At 39.7% G+C, this 24,462-nt stretch overlaps 1 protein-coding gene across 2 annotated transcripts in view; it reads right to left on the reverse strand.

Annotated features, from left to right (window-relative positions):
* b4galt2 (UDP-Gal:betaGlcNAc beta 1,4- galactosyltransferase, polypeptide 2) overlaps nt 1–24,462 on the reverse strand; it is a 210,820-nt gene that overhangs the window by 24,125 nt on the left and 162,233 nt on the right. For both annotated transcript variants that reach the window (XM_040018758.1, XM_040018749.1), the window contains exon 6: nt 16,539–16,661. In XM_040018758.1, coding sequence (XP_039874692.1) covers nt 16,539–16,661 — 123 coding nt within the window. The remainder of the gene's footprint in view (nt 1–16,538; nt 16,662–24,462) is intronic.

Consider the following 24,462-nt stretch of genomic DNA (forward strand, 5'->3'; position numbering starts at 1 on the left):
ACATTCTTTGATAATAAGAACGACTGTTTTGTACTGTTATAGTTACGGGAAAGCTTCATTTTAACAGCTTAGTTTTAAGTCACACTTACTTTGTTAAAATAGGATCAAAATCAAAATATACATGTGAGACTATAGCAAAATTTCCTTTTATCCAAAGAAGTTCAGTTAAGTAATTTAAATAATTGAATCACTACCCAATATAAATCTAGCTGAGCTACTAGCAAGTTACTTCAAAATGTAGATAAATTACTCGACTGATTTAATTGAGTTCTGTGATGATCCTAGGTCCTGGGCTTTGGGGTTTGAGTTTTGGACTTTCGGATTATTGTTTTTCTCTTTTGTTCTTGCTTTGTTTATTGTTCAGGGATTTATTTCTGTGCTCCTGTTAGGTTGTAGGCTAATTTCAGTTTTCAGTTATTAGTTTCCTCTGTTTTATCCTCCTGTGCCAAGTTCTCTTGTGTTCCGTGTTCCAGTTTTTCATTTCCTGTTTTATTTTGATAATCATTTGTCTCTTGTGCCTTATGTTTAATTTTACTTCCTCCCTTGTCATTATCTTGATTATCTTGATTCGTTTTTATCTCGTTTCTCCCAGCTCTCTCCACTCTGCCCTGATTACTCTTCTGTGTATATATAGCATCAGCTTGTTTTTGTCCTTTATTAGTTTGTCATCTCTGTGTGTTTCCAGCCCATTTAGAGTCAGTTTGTCCTCCTGTTGGATTGCTGTTTTCTATAGTCATCATATGGACTTACGACCTTGTCCTGCAATCAGGTCCTCATCTAGCAAACCCCATGACAAATTCACTCTTTTTCCAACATGCACTGAGGCAGCCTTCAGTTTTCAGGCACCTGTTTCTGCCACCAAATGAACAGATTGAATAGACGAATGCAGGTGAGGACCACTTGTTATGAATATTATGAGTATTATGAATTTAACTGGAATACTGGGGGTGTATGTTTAACTACATTTGCTATTGTTTAACACTTCTCTATAAATTACACCAAACTTTTCTGTGTGTGTGTGTGTGTGTGTGTGTGTGTGTGTGTGTGTGTGTGTGTGTGTGTGTGTGTGTTGAGCTGATCAGGAGCACTGCTAAGCTTTGTTTGCTGGCTTCTCAAACATAAGAAGATCAGAGCGTGCTTGTGTAAAATAGCATCAGGGCTGCTCAGAAATCCTCTGCTACATCATCGTATCACTGCTTGTTACCTTCCCTGCCTGCTTTCAAAATCTTCTTTTCATCATGAAACACTCCCTGAGGGTGGGCCAGCTCTCTAGCTCCTCATTTTGTCAATATGAAACTTTGCATGATGATTAATGCTGGTCAAAGACACTCATTCAGAAAAGGAAGGCACAAAGGCACACATAGAAAGAAAGCAAAAGCAGCTGTTATAACTCCACACATACCCACATTCATCAGCTTAACGCCGGCACACACTGTTAGATAAATGAAGTTTAGGGTTGGTACAGTGTGACGCAACACAGAGCTAAAAATGTCAAAAAAAACCCTCCTCTGCCGCTGTGACCTTGCATGCTTATGAATGCATATGTGGATTAATGATTTGCATGCTAACTAATGAACTAGCATTTCTTTATTTTTGCAGTTGCATCCTTGCTTGACCAAAGGAAAAGAAATCATCTAGAGCGCACACACCAACACACGCTCAAGTGACACATGAGTACAGTGAATATTTTCCACGGCTCTGACAGGCAGGAGGCAGTAACACAGTGTGACAGCGTAGTGTGACTATTATGCAAGAAAGAACAGGACAGTGAGGATACAGCGGAGCTGCAGGAAGGAAAGCTTTAGCGTGCTCTGTGTGATGTATATAATCCAGAGACAACACATTCAACAGCCACCTCCACTGAAACACAGCAGGTGGGTGGCTGCTGAAGAATTCTCCACTCGGGGGGGAACTTACAGCACTTTTTTTGGAGACTCAAGTGCAAAGACCGAAAGCAGCCAGATTAAAAATAAAAATAAAAAAAAAATACAGAAGAAGGCCACAGTGCTTTTATAAGATTCATTGTGCTATGATGAGATTATATAAACAGTTTCTGATTTTGTGGCTAGCACCGTCACCTGTATAGTTTCCATCCATTTTTCCTCTCACATGGAAACAGGATGTATGCAAGGTGACGGGAAATTTGATGCCGATATAAATACGAGTGTGCATGTTTTTCCCTCTCTCTGTGCTAGCCCTGTAATGGACCTGTTCCACAGTGTACCCCACGGCTCAAAATCATCTGGGACCAGTTCCAACCCTCCTGTGACCCTAGATGGATACAGGTTTGGAAAATAAGTTGATGGATGAATAACTTCATAATTATTCATAAAACTACAAAATATTGAGCTTAACAAAAAAGGTCCTGCCCTGTTTTGCACTCTCTTCCATAACAGTCCACTAACATTCATCATATTCATCATAACTGAGTCAGTTATTCAATACCTGACAGTCACTGAAAACTTAATTAGGAATATAAAAAGAAATGGAACATTTGATTGACATAAATTACAAAATCCATTTTACTATTATTTCAAGTCTTTATCAAGTCCTGTTATGATTGGAATCATAGTTAATGTGATTGGAAGGGTACAGTTCTCATAAACTCACAAATTAGGTTCAGTTTTTGATTCCTTTCAAGTTAACAACAACTATTCTTAGTGATAGATGGTTACTCGTGAAATTACCCAGTCGGCCGATCATGTGGCAGCACAGCAATAGATAAAATATTATAAAAGTCTGCTAATGTTCATATCAAAACCAAAACTGGGTTTAATTGTCAGACCTACATGAGCTGGTATGGGTGTTTTTGAACCACTGTGGACTTTGGCAGTCTAGGGTTCATTCAGAAAAAAGAAAACATCAGGGATCGGCAGTTCAGGGGACAGAAACGCCTTTTTGATTAGAGGAAAGTCAGAGGAAAATGGCCAGCATGGATGGAGATGACAGAAAGGCAGTACACAGTAACTTAGATAATGGCTTTTTATAACAGAGCAGAAAAATATCTCGGGATGCAGCCTCGAGGTAGATGGGTTGCAACAGCAGAAAACCACATCAGGTCACACACTTGTGAGACTAAAACAGAACTGAGACTGCAGTGGGAGCAGGCTTAAACAAACTGGAAAGTTTAAACCAGAAAATAGGGGCCCAGTCAGGTTAATATTAATTTCTGCTAAAGCTACAGATCCTAGGCTTGGAAGGCATCGCAGTACGAGTCCATGGACCCTGCCAATGGACCCAGCTCAACTTCTTCTCACTCAGGAGCAGGAAACTGGTGCCCACTGCTAGAGCCAGGCCAGGCTAGCTTGAATGCATAGCCCAGAAAAAAGGCAAAAAAAACAAAAACAAAAGAAAGAAAAAAAAAAAAGATTTCAAAAAGAACAGACCAAGATGGACATTTTTAAAACCTTATAAAATAAAATAATATGACATTTCTACGCTGATTTTATGTCATTTTGCAAGAGACCATGAACATTGTCACACAAGGAAGTGGTAAAACCATCCTTCAAACTGGACCTTCATAGTCGTCTGGCAACTCCTCCTCAATATACTCAGAAGGGATTGATTAGAAACTTTGCAGCAGGTAATCCAGGGTCACTATATGATCTTACTCATCTCAGCCTCAGTGTTCACACTGAAAGCATTCACCTCAACAGCTTTTATTCTGAATCAGTCGTGATGAAGAAAAAAAAAAAAAAAAAATCACACAATTACACCAATTATAAGTGGAATAAAATGCTCCATATAAGCTGAGTTACAGTTGGACTCCTGCTGTGAAACCATTAACCAGCAAAGTCTTCCTAACTACTAGAGCCACCACCCAAAAAGCTCTAATTTTATGTCTTATCCAACACTTTTTCCTTCTTAACAAAGATATCTGTCCACTAGAGAGATCTGTCTTGAAAAGTTTCATTGCTCTCCAGCACTCTGGACGGAGGAGATGCACAAACCCACGTACCATAGACCTGTTTGATTGGATTAATCAGAAATGTCTCCAGCTCTCCTCTCTTATTCCCACAAGTGGAGTTAATTGTACTAGTGCAATGGAGTGAAGTAGAAACGGGAGCTGAGTCTGATGTCCTGCCTCAGTTCCCTTCTGCGTGCAGAAATGAGCTGGGAGAGGAAGAGGAGGAGTGGGTGGCTGTGGTGCAGGTTGGACGATGTGCAGCAGAGAGTGGGTGATAATAGAGGAAGATTTTTCTCTCAGAACTAGCACATCTGTGTGCTGCGAGAGGGAAAACTGTCGAATGGCCTTCTGCTTTTTAAAATTTTTTTAGTTATGGTAGTTTCATAACAGCGTGGTTCGTAGAGATAACTCAAAAAGTGCTTTTTTTAAGACACACGTGAGGATGTGTACTAGATAAACTATGTCCTCCCGAATTTGTTATCATTACCAGACTGTTGTAGGAAGATGTTAGCTTTATCTTGGGGAGATGGGCAAGTAGCCAATGTAGTGGAAGCTAATGGGGAATTGACTAGATGCACAGAGACCTGAGATGGGGCTTGTAGTGCGGTCATAGTGTGTGCAAAATACTAACAGTAAAATAAAGAAAAATGAATGAGCTTCACAGTGGATATATATTAGAGGACAGAGGAAAAATTCAAAAACTGAAAATGATTAAATGTTATTTTATGTAATGCAGTTTTTCTGTACACACTACTGTTTCTCCACATAATTCACTGCTCAGCTCTACTGAAGTCTACTACGTTGTTATTGCATTTCTCACCTTAATCTCACAACTCATCATAGCAACTTGTGTTTTATTCAGAACTCTCACTTACCTTAATACTGTCCAGTACTGCATTACCGTTTTCAATCCAATCAATTCAAAGTATTTTCAAATACTTATCAAAGAGTAAGGCCAGAAGTAGTAAAACTGCCCATCAATTAAAACAGAATACACAGACATGGGACAGACTGTCAAAGTAAAACAGGAAGTACATGAACGTAGAGACAAGGATGAGGTGACAGGAGGGACACAAGGAAGGCACAGAAACAGCTAAACACTAGAAATCATAACCAGTGACCAGAACTTAATGGTTTGAGAACTGCATTAAGAGTTGAGAGAATGAGGTTCCTGATGTGAGTATTACCGCAAAGCACAGGAGGAAAAAACCATGAAACACTTAAAATATCAACACTTGAAAGGTTAAAAATGTAAAAAAGTCATTTATTGTTGTAATTCTGAAATATTTACGCTCGGTTTATTAACTGAATGCAATCAAAACACTCAACACGTTCTCGGGCTCTCAGAATATTTTCTCCTTGTACATTTGCTTCTGTGCATGTAGATTTCTTATAGCAGCAGCTTCTGACTGTGACTGCACTGTTGGACCACACCTCCAACTAAATGCTTCATTTCTCTTCCTTCCATCTCCCTCCTCCTTTCCACTTCCTGCACTTGCTTCTAATTTCTTTCTCAATATATTTTCCATTGCTATCCCTTGGTGATTCCAGCTTGTATTGGGACATCCCTCTTATAGTTCTTTTTGTTGCAATTCAACAAAGAGCAGAGACACTGTTGAACGTATTGTGTTTCAAAACTCGAAAAGACAGATTTCACCGGGAAGGTCACGTATCATGGCTTAGTGGAAGCAATGGAAATCTAAGGATCCCACAGAGGTTCAGATCTGTATTCCTCTTTCAACACATGCATCATTTTCTCAGAAACCAAACTTAATATGGACAAACTGAAATGGTGTCAAATATACGGAAATACAAGAGCTGTTTATGTCACATGTTAAAGGTGCAGTAACAGAAAAAAGAATTTTGAAAAACACTGAAGACCTGATTTCCTAAGGTTCATTAACGAATCAGCCGCATTATTCAGAATCTACTTCAATCCCTGAAATATCACCTTGTTAAGATTAATCCAACCTGACTACATTCATAGAAATGTGAGTTTAAAATGACTAATGGGGACCTTCTGGTTAAGATATATGAATGAGTTATTTTTTTAATGACAGGATTCATCTGGGATAAAGCGCACTGTTACAAAGGTAGAGCTTAACCTTTATGCTGAGCACACTGGCACCCTTACAGAACTCCTTTTGGAGGAAACTTCACTTATTTTAGGCTTCTGTCCTTATTTCTTTTGCTTATGGAGAGACCCCAGCTGTAAAATGACTCTGCTGTGTTGGTAAACTGGAAGCATGCTGTGAGTATATCACAGGTCAACATATTTAAGTATTTTAAAGATCAGAAGCAAACTCTTTAAACCAGTTTTGTAATCAACAGGTAGCCAAGAGAGATGTTTTTAGAATTACACTAATATAATCTCTTAGAAGCTCTTTGGAATATTCGGAACTTCCATCAATTTGCTGCAGACTGCATTATGATCCAGTCAAAAGACAGATAGACACAGATAGACAGAGAGAATACAGGTTACAGAGAATACAGAAAAATACAGGTTTGCATCAGTAATACCTCCTAGGATTTGTACTTTGTCAGTGGTTTGGGGGATTGAGACTCCAAAGAGGCACAGATCTGCTGACTCTAAGTCTTTGCAATGTGATTTCAGAACAATGCTGAGGCTGTAAGAAGCACCATCCTCATGCTCCAACAGCCTTTAAATGACATGTCTGATGGCAAAAACCAACCATAGATAGGGCAATTTTTTTTTCATTGTTCCATAGCAATTTTTTTTCCAGTTAATACACCAGAAAATCACACAGGACATTAGTTCAGACAGATTACAATATCTGCTGCTGCTGCTGGATGTACATCAGCCAGCTGACCTGGTTTATACTCATCAGTGCCCCCACACTCATGTAGCTCTTTCTGTTTGCTGCTGCTTCTTTTCGTCACCTTGCTTTCACCCTACATTGATTCAACTCTAGAATCAAGCAGGTGCTCTCTACCGTGTCGCGTTGACTTCTGTTCCTGCGACTGTCACATTGAAAGTATCGTATGATAAGAAAAATGTGCCTGCTTACTCTCTCTTTTCCCAGGGGGCTTCTTTGTTCTCCCTGCCAAGCCTTGTGGATGCTTTAATTTGTCCACGGAGCATATATAACTGAATTACCAAACCAGAGGAAAATTTAAAAATGGCTGTCAGCCATGCATTAAAAGATATTTATCATAATTCCTTAAAGGACCTTGGACATTTTCCTTTTATTGCAGTCACCCCTAAGTTGATAAACTCTTTGTTCGCTAAGCAAAAATGCACTCTTCATATTTTTCACAACACATACCTGGAGCTAAGTCAAAAGCTGGAGAAGTAGAGGAGGGAAGGCATTACATAATATAGAAAATTGGGATAATAACGCACTATTGGACAGACAGTCCTTGAAAGCATTTGTAGAGTTGTGTCGCTGTTTCACGAATGGTGGGGGAAAAGAAATCTTTTTACAAATTGTGAAGGTGTTTGAGGTGAAGTCGACGTGCTCTTACAAGATCCATCCATCCATCCATGTGCTTGATAGTCTCTTTTCCTACTGCACACTTAAGCTGCTGAATGAAGTGTGGGGAAATGTTCTTAAATCTCTTGGTCATTGGTAAGACAAGATTTGCCTCATGAACAATTGAAACTATCCCCTTACTCACTTCATTATTGTACCGGCCCTCGCCAAACTCTCCTGTCACATTGTCTTTTTATTACCACCACACATTTAAAATAAGACCATTTCATATTACCAAATACAAAAGAATAGAGCTCAGCCGACACAGCAACTTTAAAACTGATAATGATATTATTCTGATAAATAACATTTAGTCTAGTCATTTATTTACTCACTGACACTCTGCCCAACTCAACACATATTGCTAACAGGGAAATTGCAGAGTGCCCTCTGGTGGACAGGCTTTGGAGCATCAACAAGCACGAGCTGAAGGGTGTTTCTCTCGTCTCCATTTTTACCTATCTTCCTTTATAAATCCATACTGATATATTGGCCGATAAGTCAATCAGGCTCTAAAAAACAACATCCTAAGTATTTGTACAAATATCTGTTGTATCTTTAGGTATCAGTTTAGTGACATATACTTGTATCAGTACGTCTCGTGTGTGTTTAACGAAACAAAGTCAAACAATGATCTAAGAATAAATTGGGGCAACTGCAAAAAAGGTATAAAAGACTTGATGTTTGCTGCTGACCTGACCCAAGGGTGAAAACAGCTTCTTAACCTAGACGTGTGACTGAACTTATCAAAGGCTGCTCAAAGTGTTGAGCCAAAAATATCCCGATTCTTACACCATTGTCAAGACTTCACAGAAACATGCACAGTCCTTGTGCTGCATGTGCATATGATGCTGGCTCAGGCTCTGATGAAAGCCACCGCTGGGAGGTTTACAGAGAGGAAGGGGAAAGGGCAAGGGAAGGAGGGTGCGTGGAAAGAGTGAGCGTCTGCACGTGTGGTGAAGGCTGGTCTTGCACTCAAGCCCTTGGGATAGGAACAGTCTTTGCCTAAGGCTAATGCTGGATGTTCAGAGAGGGTGAGAGAATAGTGAGGAAAGAAAACACTCCCTCTCTCTTCTTCTTTCTCAGCAATAGCCACCAAGGAGGAAGTGGTGCTGACAGTTGTGCAAGTGGCATGCGCCCTCTCTGCCACAGGCTCAGGCCACACTGAGCAGCAGGGACAGCTAGTTCCCCCGGGCTGGCATTAAGCAAGCAGGACCCGTTTCAGGCAGTGGCCACAGCCCGTGGCATCAAAACCAGGATAAAGAGAGGAAAATTACTTTGAGGGAAAGAAGAGAGGCAGACAGGAAAAAAATTGATGTGAAGAGCTGGAGGGTTAGAGAGGAGGAAGAAAATACAGTGAGGCAAAGGTGCTGGAGCAGAGAGCAGATAGTATAAAGGGGTGATTTAGTCATTTAGCTGATGCTCCTCTTTCCAGAGCAGTTTTCAAAGAAAGAGCACATGGAGATTGGTGGACACATCGACTGCTTACACGTTTCATACCCATGAACTTTGTTTCCTTTTAACGAACCAGAGGCAGATTTCATGGACACTGCACACTCTGATGTGTACTCCTGTTCTTTTATCTCTTCATCCCTTTATCCTACTCCTCCAGTTGTTTTACTGAATCCTGAGAGACTTAACTGGCCAGCCTTTTAGTTCACTCAGCTGGAGATCCATCCTTCCCCGCTGCATCTACAGCTCGCATTCTTAGAAGCCTTTCAGCTTCAGATACTTGTTGTTGTGCTGAGACCCCCCCCCCCCCTCCCTCAAACAAGGGGCAGTTGTTACTGTCTAGAAGCAGAAGATGTTAAAGAAGCAGATACTGAGGCAGAAATATGTTCCAAAAAAGTGGAATTTATTTATCTTAAGTCTTAATTAAAGACAAAATTAATTTACTAGGGAATCTGACCAAATACAAAGGAACTAGTAAAAATAAAACTAGATAAAATACCACCTCCTCTCTCCTCCGCTACTCAAGCCCATGCACCTGCATGGACCGTACCATTTACACAGGTAAGGAAGGAGGGGTCAACATGAACATCTAAGGTTCAGCCAGGCTACACCATGTTCAGCCTATTAAATATCTATCGCTCATGTCCAGTTGTAGTTCGTTTAGCATCTCTGTATTTATGTTCTGCTTGTGTATATATATGCCTATTTAAAATTGTCTGTTTAAAAAACTCTATTTTTTGTATTGAGAAAGCAAAATGAACCAGAGTGAAATCCCTTGTTTGTGTGCACAAACTTGTTAAAATAAAGATGATTCTGATTGTGTGAATGTAAACGGGAATGGTTGTCTGTCTGCCTGTGTCAGGCTGGGAATCTGTCCCTGCCTCTCACCCTATGGCAGCTGGGATAGGCTGCAGCCCCCCCTCGGCGACCCTGATAAAGTTAAGCAGGACAGAATGGATGGATGGATGTATCAGCAGAAGAGCGGCTGATTTTACAAAGAAAGATAGAACTACACTATGGGGAAAATATGAAGAGATTAAACACAGTGAAAGCAACACAGCTGCTGCAGATCAAATCAGTGGCGTGAGTGTGCTTGAGAAGAAAACCACTGTAGAGTAATATACTATCAAAAGTGTGTGCTTTAGTGAATAAGACTGGAAAAGATCTTCTATATTAATCAAGTTTAGCGTATTTAAAGCCAGAAAAGAAAACACAAATGCCGACTTTGTGAGATGACAGACTTATCAATATCAAAGCTCTATCACTAAGACACCGGAGAATCTGATGGATTATAATCAAGTATTTGATTACATTAATGTTTAAACGTCAGCTTTATTTATTATTCCTTCAGTTGCAACCTTGATGAATTTTAACAGTTGGAAACTAAAGATTAAACACAAAACAGAATTAAATGTTTAATCTATGTGGAAATTTGTTAAAAGGTCAGCAGGTGCAGTGCAGATATCCTGTTTAAGGATAATATATTAATGTTGATAGAACAATAAAACTGTTGTAAAATCTTTTGCTGCCAACATAAAAGAAAAAACAAGGAATAAAGTTGCCTTTTAAATATCTATATTTATTTTTGAAACTTCAGAGCCCCTGTACTATCTGCCAGAATCGATTGGTCAGTAGGCAGGGATTTCATACCTGTTGATCTAATCTGGAAGCTAACCTAATCCAGAACAGCTTTGGTTCATAGCACAAGTTACTATGGCGTTATGCCATGAAATAAACAATAGTACTGTTAACCCTGAAGTTACCTGGATAAGATGAAATCCTGCTTCGTACTACAGGCTTCTGGTTTAAACTGTTTGCTCAGGTCTCAGAACTGAACCATGCAGGCCTGTGTTTTCACTACTACTACTAATTACCACCTTATTCCATTTTGTGTGCACTTTTATTCTGAAACTGAAAAACAATGTAAAGGTAAAGAAATGTCTTTGCTGTACCTTTGCCTCCTCTTTTAACAAGCCATGCCTGACTTTCCTTTTATCCCGACAGCTGATAAGACATGCCCAGGCCGTGCATTCATCTGACAGGCTAACACACCACCGCACACTTGACCTTTGGGTGGTGCATGTGCAAAAGGGTGGATGCTGCTCAGTGCTCATAAAGCCACATTGTCATCATTGATAAACCTCCCAAATCTCAGCCTGAGGAAGATTCAATGTGATAATACTTAATAAATGCAAATAGTTGACACTGAGCTAGACACTATCCATAATCACTGCTGACATTTCTGCACTCTTCTATGAATGGTGGGGTTTTATTTTATGGTTTATGTATGATCTGTAGCACTTGTTGCTAGTGCGTGAAAGTGGAGATGCTCCTGCATTGTGCCCTTGCTTTGTACTCTGAATGCAGCAGCAAGATGCTGTTAAAGTTTGTGCAAATGGCAACTGCCGTGAAAGTGAGAGCAGAGCCACATTTCTGAGGTTAAGATGCAGCTGTGTTTCGAGCTGAACGGTATCATTACCATCCTGACATGCTGATGTTTGGCAGCCAGTGCTTAATATTTATACATAAACTTTATGGTAATGCCAAAACCTTTGTAAAGTACAATACAAATGAAACTTTTGATCTTATGATTTCACAAAATGAAATAAGGAAGTAACCCAAGTTATTACAATTCATCTTGTGGGTACTCCAAATGTGTGAATCAAATGTCAAGACAATCGATTGAACAGTGTTTGAGCCAATTCACACGAATCCACAAATGTCAACCTCATGGTGGAACCAGAGGAAAGGTCAGGGGATCACCAATGCCAGCAGGAAACTTACATTTCCATCTGTTAATATGATATATTTTAGTGTGGATCAACTAGCTGGACTGACAGGGACAACTAAGGTCTTGCTAAAAAACAAGATCTTCCATAATAAAAGCTGAAGAACAAACGTGTTACTTGGTTTAAAAAAAGCCTCAGCTATGTGCGCGCGCAGCAATATCCACACTCCATAGTCTTTCAATAGCTTGTCCAAATGTGTTCTCAGGGATTTTTCAGGGCCTTCAGCCTACTCTGTGAAAAGCTCTAAAACAAGCCAGCCCTGAAAAGTGAAGGTGGATGGTGGGAGGAGATGTGAGCCTTCAAATGAAGCACTACCCAGCCTTCAGGCTTTTTCTGCATAAATTTCTTCAAGTATTTATTATATACTATTATACCAAATATGAGTATAATTTTAAATATTATTTTTATTGTTAAGTATTATTATTATTTATAATTATTGAGTGTTACGTTCCCCGGGGGGGTCTAGGCGGTGAGGGGGAAGTAACAAAAGTGACCGGGTCAGAAAAAGGAGTCAAGGAGGCAAAACAGTTAAATAAAACAGTTTTATTGAAGTAATTCAACTAAAAGAGACGGACAAGCCGCTATCACCATCAAACACAAACAAAACACAAACAAAAACTCAGGCGTTGGTCAAATAAAGCAAAAAGTCAAAAGGAAAGCGCAGCTCACTAGCTGGAAATCACCGCAAACACTCAGCTCACTAGCTGTACCCACACAAAATGGCACTCTGGCCCAGAGCTCACCCTGCACGGGGCTTAAATACCCTTAATTGCTGATGGGAGTCAGCTGCGCCGGAGGGAAAGGTGGCATCTCAGGCAGGAGGTAGTGGGACACGCCCACACAGGCACCCTCAGGAGAGAGAGAGGCCCTGCTAGGGCCGTAACATGAGTTTGAGGCTTTTTACAGTACCTCTCGTGATTTACAGAGTAAAGGTGTGAGGAACCAGATGCAGAAAACAAGTGAGCTATTTATTAAGGCTGATTAAACGTCTTAACAAAAAACTAAACAAGGAGCAAGGAATACGGGGAACACACAAACAGGAACAAGCAGGAAACGTACAAGTTGACTAGACAGAATAACAACAAAGAACAAAAGTAAACTTTAAAGTAGAAACGTGTGGGAAACCAAACACAGCTGACACTAATCAAGGATCACAAGACAAGGGAAGTAAATAGAAACAAGACACAGAAGATAACAGCTACCAAAATAAAACAGGAAGCAATAAGGTAAAGGTTAGAGTCTAATAATTCTAATTAAAACTCAAACCACAAACAGAAACTAGATTGCAAAAGGTAGCAAAAAAAGACTAAAGACCAAACTGAGAAAATAATCATAAAGAAATCAACCAGGAACTATCTGCTACATAAACACAGTGAATCCAAATATAATACAAAAATTTAAAACTCCAGCAAAAAAACCAAAACAGGAAGGTCAGTGAAAACTCTTTTTCTATAATTTTTTTAGCACAACACTGTATGAATCGACCCCTCCAGCTACTATGTGTTTATTGGACAGCACTGTTGGAGTTTCCTCCGCAGCTGAAAAGTAAACTACAACACACTGTGGAAACACAGATAAAATGTAAAATACATCCAGAGTAATACTTATAGAGCCTTCTCAGTCAAATCTCAGTGGGACTATCTTATCTAAAGGATACAACCCTGCCTCAAGTTTATATTATTTCTAAAGGCATTAAACATTAAACACTTAGCCAGTCAGTATTACTTCATTCAACTCACTCGCTGTTCTGATGTTGCAGTGTGATGTAAAGATGCACGAACTCCATTTTGTCACTGAACTGGCAAAAAGACAAAAAGTCTAATTTGGGATTGTGTTTCTGGTCATCTGATGAATATACAGTCGATATTTTGTGCCCTTATAAAGAGACATTTCACCCCATAATCAAATTACCATATTTTTCATCTGGTCTGTAGTGCTCTTTATCGATCTACTGTAGACTGCTCCTGGTGTGACTTGCCAAGTTTTGTAGATAGCAGCTGTAGAGATGTCTTCTCTTTAGTATAATGGAACCTGATGGCATTTGCCTTGTGCTGGTCAAAGTGCCCCACAAATACATTAGGAAAACTCAGCAGCCTGCCTCGTTCCAGAAATCATGACCCAGTAATTCAACTACAAAACCTTGGTGTGTTTCATAGTTTTTTCACTCTATTCTCCCAACAAAAAGAAGTATACACATAGCTAATACTGCCGGTTAAGTGAGGAGGGGGCTTATATCAAGAGGCTAAAAAGTTATTGGACAAACTAACACAATTTTAAATTTCAGGATTTATTGTAATACTTTGATGAAACTCATTTGTAGTCGATGACTGCCTAAAGTCCATGGACCCTTGAGATGCTCCATCGCCTTGCTGCAAACAATCTGCAGACTTTGACAATGACACTTGCACCTCTTTAACATGAAATAAACCCACCTAAACCTACCAGTTTATCAGTCAACTGCTAAATCCCCTTTAAAATAGAGGACTGTGTGTGAAAATGTCTGCAATTCCTGCACAGTTGATTACACTTTTTTTGTAAAACTCCTTGAATTAAAGCTGAAAGTCTGCAATTCACTCGCATCTTGTTATGATTTAATTTAAAATTCTCTGTCTTGCTCAGAAACAACTTACTGTCATCATACTGTCATACATGTCATAAGAAACTGCTCACAAGTTTAGATTATGTAGAGCAATCTGGTCAGGATTTATGGAAAGACACTGCTGCTCATTTTGTGTCTGCATGCATCATCTTTGCTCTTTTTCTTTGACTTTTTGAGCTGATAGGCATTTAATGCCATTATATTTGTGACAATGCAGACATTTATAGAGTGAATATCTCCAAAACGGAGCAACTCACATTATAGCAAATAGCATTACGGGTCAGAGAAACAAAATCTAAATTGAATTTTTGGGAGAAATACTCCTTTAACACCCTCTTTGGTCTCCATAAGCTCCCAAGAAAAATAAGTGGGGCTTTAACTGCTATAAGTTCTACATTATTCACCACATCTACTTCAGCTTTCTGAACTTATTACAGACCTGACTCTGCCGAATTGGCAGCAGCTGTCTACAGTTTTATCTGGATGAGTGCATCCATATGGTACACAACATGTTTGGTCTAAGAAGTTAAAGTAATATCCTAAAAGAGGCTACAGGCTGTAAAGTAGAGCCAAGTCAACACTGGTATCTTGGGGCAAGTGCAGATGCCAGCTCTGATATAGATTTCTTTGTCAGTAATAAATTCAGACTGATATATCAGCCAGTATTCTTTGTGTACAAACACTGTATTTCACTAACAAGTAAGCAACTTAATATGAGGATTCCTTGTATTTGGCATGCCTTAAGTAAAACAAATATTATTATTTTGCATTTTTTATTCTGGTTTGGTGGAAAATGTTGCTGTGGAGCTGGCAACTTAAGTATTTTAGTGTAAGAGCAAGTGTGAACTGAGTTAAATTTGAAGTGCAGAATTCAGTGTCTGAAAGTTTTCTTTTCCTAACTGGCAGTTTAATGATATATGCACAGCACTTCACTTCACATTTCATAGCAGCCAAAATAGCTCAGCTGGAGTGCAGAAAATATTTCCAGAAAAATCTGCAGCATCCAATTGCAAAGTTGAGCTATCTTCCGTTAAAGTCAGTACTTTAACTTTTGGTGCATAATTATAGACCTATACACACAACCATTCAGTGAAGCACACATTGATCTCTTTTATCACATCCAGCCAGATGCTGACAAACAGCTGTAATCTTCTAATACTGTGTTGGCTGACACAGTCCATCCTCAAAAACCACTATTCTCAACTGCTCTATTTTCAGTTTTCTTATAATGCTATTACTCCAAGAGGACAAAGATAAGCTTCGCATTGTGAGCGTGACAGCGGGACACAGAGAAAGACAGAGAGGAAAAACAAAAGAAGAAGAAGAGGAGATGCAATAGAGATGAAGGTGGCATCGTGTCTGTGGAGGAGCGTCCTGCTGTGAGTATGCAACCCTGTGTGTTTATAATTATACTGTGCATTTGTGCCCACTTCTCTGAATGCGAATGCATCTGTTTATGGGACTGCAATATATTTTCTTTTGGAGTTAATCTGCCATCTCATATGTTCATTTCAGCTGTTAAGAAACATGAAACTGACATTTTGGGTTTATTTGTGTGACTGATGGAGCTAATCTGTGCTACGAGAGAAGATGTCAGGGAGAGATAGAAGTCCTGTGTTTAGTTAGCTTCATTATTTCTATGGTATATCATTATGCATTGCGTTTAGCTGTTATGATTCTTTACCAACCACAGACAGATGAGGGTTCATTGCTGTAGCTGTCATTTGTTAATAGTCTGATCATCACGTCACCGGGTAATCAAACAAAGTTCAGTGCAAACAACCTCCCGAGCAGAAGATAAATTCAGCTAATAGTCCCGTCTTAAGTCATCTTTCTGTCGAGCTGTCAAACGAATATTCTTCTCCCAGATTTGATTTCAGCCAACATCCACAGAAATGTCATTAGTGAACTTCAGCTAGTCATTAAAAGCTGACTGAAGTGCTTCAAAAGGTTAATTTATTTGCTAATCAGACTCCCTCTCCTGAATAATTAGAATAAATCACCTCTTCCATGAAGAGCTTCAACGTCACTTGCATTCGCGATACTTGACTGTGCCACTACCGTCTCCAGGAGTGGCATAAATAATACATATTCAACACATAAAAGACGTGAATGTGCGGTGCAGTTTGAGTGTAAACCTGACAGTAGACTCTGTCCTCTACTCATGAATAAAAATAATTTAATCTAGTTTGGGTTTTATAAATTGCCTTCCTTTGCAGAAAAGTTCCATTATCAAGGATAACCACACATTTTAACGGTGAGAAAATCGCAGGCAGAGCTCAACCGTCCACACGTACCTGTTGTAAATGTCGTCGTCTTCTCCTCCCCAGCCCCAGTACTCGTTCGGGAAGCCGTTGATCTTCAGAAACTGTTTTTTACTGAGACCCGAAACACCTCCAAAGTAACCTGCGTAGGGCAGCCTGCACGACGAGAGAAAGGGAGGAGATGGCACAGATGAGACAAGAATATACTTTTACATTTTAGAGGCTGCACATGCATATTTGAAATGCATATATTACGTCGATTCAATTACATAAACAAACAAGAGCTGTCAGAAAGACTGGCGGTGGCTAAATGTTACGTTCAGCTTCAAAGGGCTGCATTTTGACAAAGTTCACTGCGCCGCTTTATGGCACGAAGATCGTTTGTGAGAAAAAACAAAAAAGTGTAATACGAGCTCAAGATCTCCGTGACTTAAACAGCTGTGTGTACGTGCATGTTCTCAGTGCAGTTAATTTCAGTGGGCTGACAGCGAGTCCTGGGCGGCATGAATACATGATAATGTGATGCATTAAGAGGAGTTTTCAAACGCTGCTTAAGAGACACGCAATTTACATTTGAATAAAATCTTTTCAGTTTGTTTCAGGCTATGAGATCTTTTCTTACCGTGTCTTGTCTTAGATGGTCTCTAAGTGGATAATTTAATGGGAGTCTTTTTACAGTAAGTGGATAATCCGCATCCGTATATAATCCACTCAGGCAACATGAAATGACCGAATGTAAAGACGGGTGAGAATATACTTGCAAATAAAGACCTCTGGAGCTTCTTTAATGGCGATTCTAGCTATAATGCTAGTTATAGCTTTAGAGGCACCGGTCACTTTATTAGGTACACCTGTGCAGGTGTACATGGGAGCAACTCAATGCATGGATGGTCAAGACAGACAGAACCTGCTGAAGTTCTGAGAATGGGGGGAAGAAAGGTCATTTAAGTGACTTAGAACGTGGCGTGCTGGTTGGTGGCAAACAGGCTGCTCCGGGTATTTCAGAAACTGCTGATCTACTGGGACTTTCCCACACAACAATCTCTAGTGTTAGCAGACAATGGTTTGAAAAAGAGAAAACGTCCAGTGAGCAGCAGGTCTCTGGGTGAAAATGCCTTATTGATTTCAGAAGAGCATGGCCCGATTGTTTTGAACAGATTAACTCAAGGTACAAAGAAGACTTAAGTCTGAATGTACAGCATGTAGAAACTTGAAGCAGATGTGCTACAGCAGCAAAAGACTGGGTCTCACCAAAATTGGACAACAGAGGATTGTACAAATGTTGCGTGGTCTGTTGAGGCTCAGTTTCTGCTGCTACATTCAGATGGTGGAGTCAGAGGTAGGTCTAAAACACATAAAACTATAGATCCATCTGAATTGTATCAATGGTTCAATGGTGGTGTAATGGTGTGTGGATATTTTCTTGGCACACTTTGGATTTCTAAAGGTTAATGTATTATATATATCAGCTGAGCATCGCCACGGCCCACCTGAGTGTTGTTGCTGACAATTTTCATCCCTTTATGACCACAGTGTACCCATCTTCTGATGTCTGCTTCTGGCAACATAGCATGCCACGGCCGTAAAGTTCAAATCATCTCAATTACCCCTTGCTGAATTCATGCCTCGAAGAATTTAAGCCTAGGAAGTTGTAGGTAATAAAGTAGTCAGTGTTTGTATGTTTGTTTGTACACATATATATATCTATAATATATCTAATTGTTGAATGTGTCATTGTGTTTCTTAAATTTGTAAACTCTGAGTTCAATCTGTAGGATCAAGACATTCCTTTGTCTCTGACCACCTCTCCAGCCACTCTGTGCTGGGGGAGGTTTTATTGCAGATACATCCTATCTGGAAGGCATGTTTCTTGTGTTGTAAACTTCCTGCTTTTATGACCCTTTTGGTCAGCAGGAGGTCACACAAACGCACCCCCATGACACACACACATTCTCACATGCATACACATACACACACACACATTCCTGCTCATGCATACAGGTGCTTACACATGCACACACATAGTGTAACTAAGGGGGGTTTTACGGAGGGAGGTGCTTGTGCTGTGATGTGTATTGTAACAGTTTGTCAATAAATAGCTGTGAGGAAAGCTGCTCTTTTAAGGATTTGGGGCTGGAGTCAGGTGAGGAGCGTGAGCTCCAAGAGCTGGTTCTGACCCAAAACTTCCCTTGTTAGCGAGTGACAAGCCGGTTGAAGATGTTCTGTCTTGTTTTCCGCTCTTCATGAGGAATAAGTCTCTAAACTAGCGGGGCTTGTGGCAACACAGACCCAACAGGAGCCAAGCAGGGTTTTATTTTTCCTCAAAAGACATGAGAACAGTCCAACGGACATTGGTTGGAAATGTCATGACAGGAGCCTGGAGTCTAACCAAAGGGCAGTGTGTGTGTGTGTGTGTGTGTGTGTGTGTGTGTGTGTGTGTGTGTGTGTGTGTGTGTGTGTGTGTGTGTGTGTGTGTATTCTACAGTGTTGTAAAATTTTTGACAGCTCCCTGTTGAAAGATGACAAGTGAAAACTAATGAGACCGTATGTTTCAACACAAGTTGTCCCAGCAACAATATGGTCAGGTGTGTGTGTGCTTAAAAAGGACACATGCTGAGGGAAAAGAAAAAGAAAAGCAAAAAGTTCAGAGTGAGCGAGAGCCGAACTGCATGTTTTGTTTGGGGAAGTGAAGTTTTTATTAAATCTTCCTACAAAGACAACAAAACTCTGGGGACAGTTCTGCCAATTCTTTTTTAAATTACACTGAACCGACAACTTCACACGATACCATCAGCAGACTCCAGTCGGTATGGCTTCCCTACTTCCATCATAATCACTCATCTTATTTCCAGTCCATACGCTCCCCTTCCTCTTCCATACCTCACCCTGTAGTGGCTCTCATCACTTCTGCTTTGGAATCTCCTACTTTGATCTTTACACATAATCGCATAGATTGTTGCCAACACAGCATTTTCTGTTCAGCTCCTCACTGACCGTGGCGACAAAGGTACGACTTTGGCGTATGCTGACACCCATAAACGGTAGCAGCTGTCACCCCAGAAGAAAAACACCAGCTGATCGTGTCGGGCCCAGTCGGTCGCACAGTGCTGCTGGTTGTGTTAGCATTAGCAAGCCTAATGAGTGCCGACGGGAAAATGACATTGTAAATGAACGAGATTAATTCCTCTTCAGTGGCAGTAAACACAACACGTCTGCGTACCAATGACTCTGGGACTGTGACATGAAAACATGCAGAAACACACATCAGTAATCAGAGCTCAGTCAAGGCGATTCTCTCAAAAGGCCATAAATGTTTTTCTAATTACTTCAAAAACTCCAGACTCCTTGTCTGACCTGAGCTTCTTCTGGCTCTGATCCGCAGCACTCGGGCTCTCTACATTACACTGAGAGGCAGGCAGTCAGTCTCCTGAATCCTTACACAACATATCCATGAAGCCAAGTTCATTATAAACTAGTCTTTTAATACTCTGGGAGAAGTGGTTTAAGCAAAGTTCAAAATGAAAAATTGTAGATTAAAGTTTCTGAAAGTTTTCTCATCACGCAAAAACCCATTCATACATTTTCTCAACCACTTCAGGTTAAAAGGGTACAAAAGCCTATTTCAGCTCTCGTAGGATAAAAGATGGTAGCTTGTCCAGTGTGTACCCCATTTCAGGCTAAAGCAGACAGAAAGACAACAGTTCATGCTCATATACACATCTACAGCCAATTTAGAGCCACCAATTAACTGAGCATGCATGTCTTTACACTGTGGGAGCAGTAATCCCACACAAAACATGCAACTCCGTACAGAGAAGGGGTCAACCGTCCAATGGATTCAAACCCAGGATCCCCTTGTTGTGCTGTGTACCACTGTGCATCCGAGTTCATTATTCAGTAATTAATTAATGTTAGGGAGAAATATTAAAGTTGTAAAACTAATGTTCAAATAGCTTGAATGTGTGAAGTTGTCCTGAAATAAGTGTGCTAATAAACCTTCAGGATTAGATCAGCGCATTTAAATAAACAAGCATAATTGTAGTTTACTTGAATATACTGGACCACATTCACAATGTTCCCATCCACAAAAAAAGGTTTGTGAGGTTTTCCATATTTCTGCATAAATATAAACTAAAACGTCATCCAATGAGGTGAAACCAAGAACAACTAAAATTTAAATAAATAAATATTTTCTTGGATGAAGTCAGTAGACCCAATATTGCTCATCTGTGTGGGGGAAACTATGTAAACTTTGGAATCGGCATTAATTTGGAAACAAAAACAGTGTTTTCATCTATGGAAAGGCAATCAGATGCTTGTGAAATACAGATCTATTATGACGCCTGAGCCTGAATGGTGCAAATGAGGCCACCTAAAAAGAGCTGTTAATGCTCAGGAACCTGGGGAAGTTTACAAAACTATCTAAAAGGTGTCTGGAATCCACCGATCTACAATCAGACAAACTTTTTGTAAATGAATGAATCTGAAAAACCCGACACAGGAGGGTCAACCAACAAAGACCCCACAGGCAAGGTGTATAATAATAATCTGCGATGTCACTAAGGAACCCAGGGTAATTCCTAAGTAATTAAAGGGCTGTCTTACAATTCATGAGTCCACCAGCTTTAAAAATGAAGAGCTAAACGAGAAAGCCACTGCTCATCAAAGGGAAATTAATTAGAAATAATTTGGAATTATAACAGCAATTAATTTCAAGAGATAGTGAAGTGACATCCCACACTTCATGTGAGGAAACGGCACCTGTGTCATGGTCCAGGGTTTTTGGAGTTATTATTAAATATATTCTGTTTGATTCCTTGTAAGCTTATTTCTTATAATGTATCTCGTTGTTTTCCTTAGCATTTACCTCTAGCTCTTAGCTGCCCTTGCTATTTGTAGTTGAGTTTAGCCGTTCCTCAGGCTTTTATTTTCTTTTATTCACTAGCATTTACGGTTTCTTATTTCTAGGTATTGATTGTTCCAGTATTTCCCTGTATCGTGTGAGATCAGTTCCCATTAGGCTTTGAGTCTTGGTTACAGTCTGTCTTCTATGAGCTTGTTATAGCTTGTTCATCTTGTTCCCCGTCTTGTGTCAAGTTTTCTATATTCTGTGTATTCTGTATTCCCTTTCTCTCTTATAGTAATTTCTCTCTTATATTTAGTTTTACTTCTTTGTCTTGTTTAGAGACAAGAAAGTTTCAGCTGTGTCTCATCATCACTGCCTGTGTCCCCTGATTACCTCATGTCTGTATTTCAGGCCTCAGTTCATGGTTGTGTTATACTGTGTATTTGTTTTTGTAGTCTGTTCCTGTCTGGCAAACTTAGTTATTCCTTGAATGCCTTGTGTTCTGTATTTCTTTTGGACTTTGTTTGCGTCTTTTTCTGAATTTACTGTTTTGCATTGAATCAACCTTAATAAAGGCTTGCAGTTTTGATCTGATATAAAAAGCACAGGGTCACATAAAAGTGTTATATATACACTTTTAAATTTGTTAAATCAGGTTCTCTTTTTCTACCTAAAGAATTTAGTGAAACTCTGACATGTCAGGTCATGTCATGTAGAAATATGAAAAAGCTTAAAGAACCCCTGAACCTTTTTCTTGAAGCTCTAGCACATAATTTGTGCAATACTTTTGAAAAAGTCAGAGTTATGAAATGGACTTCAAGGTGACACTCTGCTCAGACAGCTGTTTGGTGTTTTGAGGTGCTAAGGTAATGGAGTAGCACTTAATGTGACCTGACTTTCACTGTTAGTGTTTTTACCATTTCCACCATTTATCAGAAACGTCTGCTCCTTTTACATTTTGAAATGACTGAAGTTGCCTTTCATAAAATGACGGGGCCAAAATACTGAAAGGTACTCACTTTAAAAATGTGCTCAAAAGTCACTGGAGTCTGCTGCATTTTTTTCTTGCACAGCTTAGAAGTTTATGAACTTTTTACATGCTTAAATTTGAAGTACTGAACAAATGAGTTGATAGGCTGATTCAGACCACGCTGACCTTGGAATCAGTTTTCTTCAACGATCTCATTTTAACATAAGTAATTAACCACAATCAATTCTCTGACCTTCCAGTCACTCTCACCTCCAGGCTGTCCTTTCACTGTATGCCCTTTTCTTTATTTCAGAGGAGCCAAAAAACCTGATGAAACCATTTTAAGTCTTTACTGATTAATTGCTATTAAGAAATGTAAGCTTCAGCCCTTCTTACCACCTGCATTGTATTTGTTGCCAGATAGCATTAGCTTATTGAGCATTATATCAGGGACCTGCAGGAGCCCCTGAGGGTTTTCAGTAGGATAACTCTTGTGGACTGACAGCTTTTGGATGGCCAGGTCACATCACTGGCCATGTTTAGAGTATTTATCAATACTTCCAGTGCTTTTAGATAATTGAGGGTAGGTGTGGTGTCATTATGCAAAAAGATGCTTAGACAGGACCCAGCCATTCAGGGCTCTGGACCTCTTTGGGTTATCCTGCATTAGAAATTAGAAACGTAGAGCCCAATGAAACACATCGGTTGGATTATTCAGTAATTCTAACTGAGCAAGTGACCTGTCCTAGGTTTACCTGCGTTCTGCCTTATGACAGCTGGCTCCAGTCCCCCCAAAACACAAAGGCCCTAGTCACACAGGCCTACAGACTTGTTTGCACCCCTGTTAACCTTTGATAACTATGGTAAATGTATGTTCTCCAACTGGTTAGCAAGTAGTTGCTACAGATTGCTGGCAGTTCTTGGGAGCTGATTGCATTGGTTGCGAGCAGCCTACAATAGTTTCCAGGAGTTTGCACACTATTTTTAAGTGCCCTTTCTCACTGTCCCTCTTCCCCTTTGTTTTTCTTTTCCTTCATATTTCTTTCTCCCTTTCCTATCCCCCAGCCATGTAGGAAGGAGTTTGCATGGAAGACACCAACTTATCTGCAAACACTTGTCAACTATTCTACATATGATAGTGAAACTTGTGCAATGCACTTTTTCAGAGTATTTGCCTTCAAAGTAAAACTTACATATTCTGAAATGTGTTAGTTTGAAGGTGAACTCTTTCTTTTTCTCTTTTGTGTCTCACAGGTTGTCTACCGCTTGGCAAGCAGTGGGATAATGATTGCAAAGTACACAGGGTAGGTGGCCACAACAATCTGTTAGTGAGCAAAGCAATCGCAAGAAGTTTTCAGCACAACACTATATACCTTGAGCAATGAATTTCACCTACATGTAGGTAGTGCCAACAACCTTCAGCAGCCACTCACCAGCCAGTCATAAAATACACCTTTTTGTCTAGTGACCTGTGGTTGTCTGTGGTTTCAGACCAGACCAGTTAAAGACCTGCGTAACTGGAGCTGAAGTTGAATAAACTGCTAAGGAAATACATGAACCTATTTAGAGTCTGCATTTGGGTCCTCATCCTACAATACCTGATGATTGTTTTATCTCTGCATTATCATAAAGTTCTATAAGATACCGATTAGATTTTATACACTGAATGATAATCATTGATAATTTCCTTATTTTATGTAACAGAAACACTAAAAACCAAAAATATTAATTGTGTGATTAGACAAGAGGAGGCTAAGCAAAAAATCTGTACCCCTATAAGTTTGGAATTAAGACTAAATTATTAATTTATCACGAGGAAAATATTTTTCTAAAATCTAACAATTGTTTAGCACATATATTTTGTTTATTATGACTCAATTAAAAGTAACGATGGCAAATAAGACAGCAGCAATGAAACAGTAATAACATTTGATAATAGGCTCATCCAGCTAATTCAGTTTGCACAAAGGCTTCACAGTTACCAAAGGTCTCTTCACTTGCTGTAGTCCAAACTCGTTAGTTACACTCTGAAACATGTGCTCTTGTTAGTACGAACTGATCAAACTTGGCAGCAGTGAACTGTGGTGAGTTTTCATACTAATTAAGGCTGCAGACAAGGGATTCAAAGTATAATGAGATTT

Source organism: Simochromis diagramma, unplaced genomic scaffold, assembly GCF_900408965.1.
Source record: "Simochromis diagramma unplaced genomic scaffold, fSimDia1.1 OVJJ01000205.1, whole genome shotgun sequence".
Lineage (NCBI taxonomy): Eukaryota > Metazoa > Chordata > Actinopteri > Cichliformes > Cichlidae > Simochromis > Simochromis diagramma.